We start from the raw sequence: 9,577 nt of genomic DNA on the forward strand, positions 1-9,577 counted from the left end.
CCCAAAAAGTCCAAAATCTTCCACTTGGATAGTCTAAAAGCTTCCACCCAAATAGTCCAAAATCCAGACAATCCAAAACTCTTTCTAAGCATGCACCTTCACCACGCCATGCCACACACACCTAGCACTAACATGACATTGCCCACATACGACCATGCACTTAACAAAAAACTAAAAATTTAATGCATGCACAAGGAACCTTCGTGAACACATCATGGGCGGACGATGCCACATCCACATCTTCACCCCTTGTGCGTAGGGAGCCTAGAAAGTGGCCTCTTGGATCTTTCGGATCCATTCACGCTAAAATGTCCCTCACCATTTGGGATGACTCTTGCTCCCTTGACCCTAAAATTCTTCGCATTATTCGAGGTTGCCTACTCTATGCCCAAGTCAAAACCCCCCTCGGAAACCTCTTCAAGGTTGCCTACTCATTGGGTAGAACGTTGTGCCATGTTTCAGTCACTTAAAGTAGCATCTTACCTCGACAAGGTGATCTCATAGCCTTCCATAAACGAATCCCCATGGGCCCCATATCTTCCTCTTACACTACATTACATTGAGCCCTACCACAATATGGACAACTCAAGGGAGGTTGAAATGCCAGATGGGTCTTTGCTCTGAGGATCTCATGCAAAGAGCCCTATTTCTTAGAGCCCATGTATTAAGGTCTTATACAATCTCCACATTAGCTAATTGGAACCAACATCTTTATTTACTACAATTTGCTTAAAATAATACACCACACTCAGCTATAGGAAAAGATCCTTTTAAAGTCGTATATGGTAAGAAATTACTAACACCTGCTTCTCGACTTTCACACACTAACTGAGGATCTCAATATCTTAGCGATGTATTAAGGTCTTATACAATCTCAACACTAGCTAATTGGAACCAACATCTTTATTTACTACAATTTGCTTAAAACAATACACCACACTCAGCTACATGAATAGCTCCTTTTGAAGTCGTATATGGTAAGAAATTGCTAATACTTGCTTCTGGGCTTTCACACACTGTTCTTGATGTCGCTGATGATTTCACTAGAGATCATACCCGCATATTACAACAAGTACATGAAGCTATAGCTAAATCCCAAACAAAATATACTACTAAAAAAAAGAAAGAAATGCAAGCCACTTTTTTTCAAACAAGGTGATCATGTTTGGTTTAGTGTGGGAAAAAAGAAGATTCAAACGTGTAGAGAGCAAATGGAGCTTCCTAGCATTCTTTTAACTTTGATCCCAAGTATTCTTTTAACTTTCATCCCAAGTAATGACCTTTATAATTGATCTCTATGCATATAACAGCAGCGTAGAGCAAAAGAAGCCTTTGGGTCCTAAACACGATGGAAGCCGCAGAGGAGGGGCTGCCCCCTTCATCGAGCCTCTCGCCTTCCTTACGATCTTTTCTCGACCAGGAGTTCAAATCTATGGTCGATCTGCCAAACGCTCCGGCGCTGCTTGCTCGCCTCTCCAGCGAGCTCGACACCTGCGAGGATCGCCTCTCCCACCTCCACAGCACCATTTTCGCCACTCTGGCAGCCTGGGCATCGCACTCGCAATCCATTTCATCCTCCCTCTCTTCCGTTAGCCGCAAACTCCAGGATGTTGCAGTCCAGTCACCACCACACGCCCCTGCTGCTACTGCCACCGATTCAGCTGCACAAGATGATTTTGTCGGCCAGCTTCCCATGCTCGCTGCAGAGGTAGCTAGTGTAGAGCGGGTGCGGCTCTACGCAGGTAACTTAAAAAAGAGAAGAAGAAACTACAAACAAAACAGAAGAAGAAGAAAATTGCCTGCCATTTAGTCCTTTTCTTGCAAAGCATCTAAGTTTGCTGATTAAAAATGAAAACCAGACATGTCATTTAGTCCTTATCTTGTCATGTAGGCCTGGGGCATACATAGAGGATTATACGATCCCAATGTAATGTCTTAAGAGAACTCGAAACTTTGAATTGCATGTGCAGAAACTGCTCTTCGACTAGAGGCTCTCGTCGGTGATCTCGAAGACGCAGTTGCATCAGTTGTCATAGGCGCACCAAGAATCCAACTTCCTCGGAAAATGGCAAACTCACCTGCTCCTGATGTAAGTGTGTATACTAATCTTTAGGTAGTGAACACAAAGAAAAGGAAGAAAGTGCATTGTTTTTGTGTGGATAATATGTTGTGTGTCTGACTCAACTGGGCTGGTGTTTGTACCTGAGGTGAGGCTAATACTCAAAGGTGGTGATACCAGGGCTTTAAACGTTACTTATAATCATAGGATAGTGTAAAGTGACCTCAGAACTAGGGCTTCTTTTTTTAGCCACCTTAAAGCCTATACGAGTGAGTGGACTGCGATACGTGATGTTGAAGACCACTTGGCTTCGTTACCTGTCTGGACCAAAAACAGCCACCTTTGTACTGTGTGATTGCTCCAATTCAACACCTAATGGGGCCAAGGTTTTCTCGAAGCTAGACTTAAAGAGTAGGTACCACCAGGTTAGGATTGTTGAGGGGGATATCCCCAAGACAGCCTTCCGTACGGAACAGGCTCACCATTAATTTTGTTGTCATGTCTTTTGGCTTGACGAACGTCCCAACCACATTCAACCGCATGATGATGCGGATCTTTAGGGACTTAATAGGAAAGCGTGTGTTCATATTTTTGAATGACATACTGGTATTTTCAGCTACGGTTGAATAGCATGACATTGGATACACTACCTTGGATACATAATTGGTGTTGAGGACATCTGACTTGATCCGGCCAAGGTGGCCGAGATTGCCAATTGGGAGATACCATAGACCGCATACGACATTAGATTCTTTGTGGGTATATGTCAAGTATACTCCACCCACATAGATAGATTCTTTGACCTCTCGGCGGATATCACCGATCTGCTTAAGGGTGTCAAGACTAAAGACAACGGATCCAAGGTTGAAAAGTACGGTAAGGTACACATTCAGGTACGAGTTGAGATTTTGAGGTACATTAAATACGTAAGGTGCGTAAAAACATAAGAAATATACTATATAGTGTACAAATATATATAGAAAAATGAATGAAAAAACAATTCATTTCTGAACATTCAACAACACAATTACCAAAATGAGAGCTCCTTCTGTCAACATGTTTCCTTCGCTATCATACTCTCACCTTTGGCTGTGCAATGGCGGTGACCGTAGTGGCTGGCACCGCATCATCATCATCTCTCGCTGCAATGGCTACATCAATGAGAGGAATGGCTATGTTCGCACTTTGCATAAGTTGGCAAAATCGGCAACGGTGGTTGGCCTAGGTGTTTTTTTTTTGGCCCAAAATGTTTTAAAAAACTGCTATGTACTTGCCAATGAGGTGATAGCTCAGGTGGTGAATGTGTTTGCCTAGGACCAAGAGGCCTTGGGCTCAGAACCCCCCTTGGTGCTTCCTCAGCTGCAGCACCTATAGGTGGATAAATAAGCGGCTTGAGGCGGGCATCTATGGGCGGTGAAAAATCGATAACTACGGGAGAATCTTGGGTCAAAGGTCAGCCGTGAGGGGGGGACTTGCCATGTACAGATCCATACTGTATGGTACAATATCGTATTGTATGCTAAAACGTACCTTATAATAAGGTACGTTGTTTTTATGCAACCTTGAATGGATCCGAATGACTCCACAAGCATTGGAGGCATTCAAGAACCTCAAGGTGGCTTTGTTAGAAGTGCCTTGTCTAGCGCTTGCCTTGTGGGACGAGCCGTGCCAAGTAATCACCAATGCGAGTTGTTTTACAACATAATGGCCATCCAGTAGCTTACATGTCCCGTAAGTTACTGCCCGCAGAAAAGAATTACTCGGTCTACGTTACCGATTCTTCCACCAAGCTTCGGCATGTTACAATGCCCATGTGTACTTTGCCATATGGGGGCACGGTTTCTCTTGAGTCAGTGACCCGGCTTCAGGGTTGCCTTCGAGCTGCTTCTGGTGATTGGGTGCTCTATCGGCCAGGTTCTAGAGTCCCTCAAATGGCGGCAGGGAGCAAGGAGAATGCTAGGTAGCTTGATCACCTCCTCACTATTGTCCCTCAGAAAGATCTAGGAAGAAGGGCTTTATTGAACATTTGGTTGGGGCTGTTAGTGATGAAGTGGGTGCTGATCCGGCTGCTCTACAGGAGGAGATGGCCTGCTTCATTGGGAAAAGTGGGAAAAGGGGGGGGGGGGGGGTTGTATTTCTGTACCTTGTTTGCATTCATTGTTTCTCTGAATCTCGACAATGTACTCATGATAATTAATGAGATGGTCCTTTGCTGCAGGTTTTGGTTGACCTCTCCGGCAAATTCTCAACTGCAACAACTGCTCTACAAAAGATTGAGGATGTTATTGTTGAAACAAGAACATCTAGGCCACAGTGGAAGAGACTGCTTATGGCCGTTGATATCCGAGTAGACAGTGCTCTGGCTTCCCTACGACCGTCTGCCATTGCAGATTATCGATCAAAATTAGCAGCAATTGGGTGGCCTCCTCCGCTTTCTGCAGGAGTTGTTCAAGAGGGAGGCCATAAAGATGCAAATCTTGAAAACCCTCTGCTCAATTTGCATGGTGAGATGAAGGGGAGATTTGAAGAAAGTTTTGTGTCGTTATCCTCATTGCAAGCATTACAATCCCGTCGCAAGGCCAGGCAGCCAGTACAGGTCTCACTTAAAAGCTATGGGGTGCTGGATCAAGTTTATGATCATGAGCTGCTGTGGACAGTTGATGAATTGGTAGCACCCATTGGATTAAGGGCAGGGCACCATTTCCTTAAGTGGTCAGAAAAACCGGATCTTATATTTGGATTAGCTTACCGTGTGGCACAGCAACACATAGAGACTGTTGACATGGTCCTGCAGCCAATGCTAGATCGGGTGAGGCTCGCTGGTTACTGTGTACGCGAGGAATGGGTATCTGCAATTATTACAATGGTAATCAAACACCTTCGTTCACACACGCTGGCTGAACTTGCAGAGAAACTTTTAGAAGATGTGAAATCCCAGGAAGCATCATCCCTTTGGCTTCACATGGTAGACCTGACCATCTCATTTGACAAGAAAATGCGAAGCCTTGCTTTGCAGGCTGTAGGTCCTTTGGCAAACAAGTTGGATTTGGATCCTCTTGAGGAAAGTGATACTGATCTTCAATCAACAGTCAAGTGTGTCAGTGTGTTTGCAGAGCGAAGAGAATGGTTAGAGCTTTGGGCCCATCTGCAGTTGGTCGATGCCCAAGAGAAGCTCAATAGAGAACTGCAGAAGGAGAGTGTATGGTTACCGCGTAACCCATCTGACATGCTGGTTAGGTCTGCACTTTTTAAGTCCGATTTTGTAGTTGAAAATTACCGGCAGCCACAGGCTGCAGAGGCCACTATGCTCAAAATGGGGGCACTGATAAATCGGTGCCGCAGTCTGCCTCAGCCCAACTGGCAGCTTGCATTCATTACATATACTGGTGCTCCTTTTGTGAAGAGTTACTTGGCAAATCTGCTTCAAAGGTGCCAAGAAGCAGAAGCTATGACTGCACTTGCAGAGGAGGGTGCGGTTTTGAAAGTTGCCTCCTGTATCAATGCTGCGTGTTTTTGTGAGCACAAATTACAAGAGTGGAGTGAGGATGTCTTCTTCCTTGATCTAAGGCGAGTGCAGGTCTCATCAGCAGACGATGAATCAGAGCAGAAGGGTTTAGGGTGGACAAAATCAGAAAAAAAGCTGTCCTCTGTGCAAGGTTCTGTCTTTGATGAGGAGATAACCTGTCTGGTGCTGTTCAGAACTGAATGGCTTCAGAAGCTTGTATCGGCTACACAGAGGGCCTTTGACGCAAGCTGCCAAGACTACCAACGCAACAAGAAGCGATGGCAAGATGAGAACAGTGTTACTGGTGTGTCTATGGATATCAGTGTTTCTCCTAGTCTTGTTGATGCCCTTGCTATCCTACAGAGTAGGTTGAGGATGCTTAAGGAGTTTCTAGGAGATGTGGTCTTTGTGGACCTCTGGCGTAGTTTGGCTTCGAGCTTGGACCAGTTCTTTCTGAATGCAGTAGTTTTAGGTGGGGCACGGTTCTCTATGTATGGCAGTTTCCAGCTTGCCAAGGATATCATGGCTCTCTTTCAGGTTTTCAAACCTTTTTGTGTTAGACCGGTCAGTTTCTTTCCAAATTTGGGTGATGCAGCTCTACTGCTTGCTTTGCCCCAAGGAGATGTGGTGCAATTGCAGAAGAGCCTGTCGTCTACTTCGAACTGGCGGTTTCGAGATCAAGGAGATGAAAGTAGATCAACAAGTTTGAAAGAATATGGAATTAGATGGATTGCTCCAGGAACAGCAGGAAGAATTCTTTTGCAGAGGATTTTTCCAAAAGTTTAGTTGGTGGCTAAGATTAAATTACAGAAAACTTGTGTTGTGTGATAGAAGTTATGGGATACCCCATGCTTAGTGGTCCATCCTGGATTTCCTCTTGGGTCAAAGATCTAAAATACTCTCGCCTTCAAAGGCTAATTTTCTCTTCAATTTCTCGTACATAAAATTCTTATGATTGGTGGTTTGTACAAAGACTTGAGCCATGGTGCACTGGCTAGCATATATTACATGACTAGTGCAAGGAGGTGGTAAGAAAACCTGCCCAAAAATACAAGTTTTTGTTAGTTGAAGTTACCTTTAGGTAGCCATGAAGCAGAGTGAAAAAAAGGTAGTTATGTTAACCATGCGTCCTTAGGCTGGTTACACAACTATCCCTGCCCATCAGTGGGGGCCCATCCAGGTCCTTCAGTGATGGACGAGCAGTCTGCCAGTCTGACTCCTTGCCTGGGGAATGTTGTGTAACAACTAGCCCAAAAGCATACATATTTGCTTTAAGGGCCCCGCATATGTTGAACCTTTTGTTGCACTAAACAACCAAGAGAGGTGGCTACGTATACTCTTCTTATCAAAGCAGGCTTTCTCATACCTGAATAGAAAAATTAGCCAATATTCCACGTTTCCTTCACCACCAACTCAAATTCCTTGTTTGTTACTTGAAGCCTTCTATTAGTTCCGAATTGCCATTGGATGACCTTATCATCTGATTCTTGGACAAGCACACTCTTGTACTCTATGGTTGATCCTTCCGGAAGATTCTTAACAGTTACAAAAAAAACAATTGAGTGATCATGAGATATAGATGATGAGTCTTTTAACGCGAGAGAGAGAGAGAGAGAGAGAGAGAGAGAGAGAGAGCTGTATTAACGTCTACTAGAGGCCGAACTCGACCTATGAGACAAATTACAACTGTCAATGTCTTCTGGATGTCCAGAAAAAAAAAGGACAAAATGAACATGAAATAAAGTATGAAAGTACTGAGCTAGTGGGGGGGTGTGATGGATGGAGCACTACTGCTAGAGGCCCAGTATGCAACCTATATGCGTAGGGTATACAAGAATGCAATGCAGATCTATCTAGCTCCAACCAGTACCATAATGGGAGTGTAATATGTGATACATAGGCGATGGCGAGGCAAAAATACCTCGGAGCATGATCTTTGGGTGTGAGTGTAAGTGAGCTAGCCGCTCCTGGATATGGTGTTGATGTCGAGCCCGTATCTTTGTGATCTCCCTCTGATGTAGTCTGGGAGTCTGGTAGCCTGGTGCTCTCGGTCTCTGTCTGGCTCGGAGGTCCGTAGCGCGCTAAAGTGTAACCTCCTCCTGTGTCGTCAAGGTAGGCACTGGGATAGATCTCTGGAAGAAATCAATGAGCTGGAGCTGGAGCTGTCGCCAACCTCTCCCTGTGGTATGAGTCCGTATCAGTGTCTCTCTGTGGCGCTGTGTCTCTAACAAGAACTGGCCAAATCTATGTTGGTCTGCAGACTCCATGATCTGGCGGAGTGAGGGATGTCCACTGAAGATGGTGGTGTATCTCTCTCTAATGACACTATGCTTTGCATCTGCATACATAATGTTCCTCACTCTCAACCTCCTCCTGGCATAGTCTGCATATCCTCTCTGCTCTGGGGATCCGTGCTGCCCTACCTGCCTCAATGTCAAGCTGGTGTGATGACACTTGGAGCTGGCCAATCGCCACTCAGGCACTGTGAGGCATGTACACATCCATGTATCCAGGTCTCTGTATGGATCCATCCGTTGAGATATGCATAAACTGATCTCTGTAGTATAGCATCTTCGGCGGTAGAGGCTGACTAGGTGTAATCCAAGTCTCTTGAGTGTATCGCTGCCATAAATCTTGCCGAAGGACTCTGTTCCTCTCACTATGAGAGAGCTGGATGTGTGGTGCATGTATATCATACTGGAAAGGTGGCAGGTGATCTATGTCGAGACCATGCTAAGTGAGCCGCTGTATCATCTGTGAATACCATGATCTCCTATCTCCACTCTCTGCGAGCTGCCTGGATGCCTCAAAAGCTCTATGTGAGAGTCGATTTGATGGCATATCTCTGATCCTCTGTATGTGGAGGTGGGGAGCCCAGGTGCCCATATTGCTGCAGCATACATCAAAGCAGGGGTGACTAGTGTGTCAAACAACCACCCCTTCGTGCGGGGCTCCTGGAAGTGTGCCTGGTGACGCTGTCTCCAGCATGGCCAGAGCTGCATACCCTCGTGTGAGTCTATCCCTGGCTGCCTGTGCCATAGTAAATCTTCCTGGGGGAGAGAGAGAGAGAGAGAGAGAGAGAGAGAGAGAGGCTTACTATGGAGGCAATCCAGAAGTCACCAAAATGCCACACCATCTTGTGGGCTTTATGGGTGTTCCATCTACCAAGCTGGTTTTCATTCCCAACTAGTTTGAAGAGGTGACCAAAGGTACAATGATTCTCAAGCACAAAATAGACAGCCACAACTTGTACTTTGAAAAGCGTTGGACTCGTACGATGGGAGCTGCTTGGGCAGGTTTAAAATGAACGGATTTAATGGGCTCTTAACTGGATGCTATTTAAAGATGAAATGATGGACTGGGTATTGGTTACAAAGTAGTACCTGGATGGTAGTTCAGCACTGCTAAGGCTATTGAGCCTCTTGGTACATGAAGTACTCTGTTTGATCCAGGCATCCATTTGACCTCCTTGGATTGATCAGAAGTAAGTAGACACTTGTACTTTAAGGTTGATCCAGCCATAAGACCACAGAGAGCCAAACCACCTTGATTATTAGCCTTTTTTTAAACAAAGTTTGGATACATTAAGAGACATCAGTAGGTATACACATAAATCTATCAGTGACCATTGTAAAGTAATCCAATGTTTTGTTATATAGTTTTGGAAAAATTATAACACACATCTAGTAAGGTAACCCAATATTTAAATAAACGATCAAATATCAAATATGCTCGTGGATGAGAATCTAATTCCTTTTTGTTGTCATTACTCACAATGTCTGCCTTCCAATGATCACCCACATGCCAAACCATGGGATGTGCCTTCTGTAGATTCCAGTTTCCAAGATGTAGATTTTCACCAGTTACTTGAGTTGTTGGCCTGAATCAGCTTGTTTTACTATTCCAAAAGTGATTGTCACATGAGTGGGACCTGGGTGGTCATGAAAACAGTAGTTTGCACAAGTGCAGATGCTTTCAGAGTTTATGGTCAAGAAGATCTTTCAACAAAAAAG

At 44.8% G+C, this 9,577-nt stretch overlaps 1 protein-coding gene across 1 annotated transcript; it reads left to right on the forward strand.

Annotated features, from left to right (window-relative positions):
- The first annotated feature begins 1,265 nt into the window (after positions 1–1,265).
- LOC147619003 (RINT1-like protein MAG2) lies at positions 1,266–6,479 on the forward strand. The gene is made up of 3 exons (XM_086774214.1): positions 1,266–1,742; positions 1,971–2,089; positions 4,278–6,479. The coding sequence occupies exons 1-3, from the start codon at positions 1,349–1,351 to the stop codon at positions 6,348–6,350; spliced, it is 2,586 nt and encodes an 861-aa protein (XP_086630340.1). The 5' UTR covers positions 1,266–1,348; the 3' UTR covers positions 6,351–6,479.
- The last annotated feature ends 3,098 nt before the right edge of the window (positions 6,480–9,577 follow it).

The sequence above is a fragment of the Cibotium barometz genome, chromosome 34 (genome assembly GCF_041138505.1).
Source record: "Cibotium barometz isolate CiBa-2024 chromosome 34, ASM4113850v1, whole genome shotgun sequence".
NCBI lineage: Eukaryota > Viridiplantae > Streptophyta > Polypodiopsida > Cyatheales > Cibotiaceae > Cibotium > Cibotium barometz.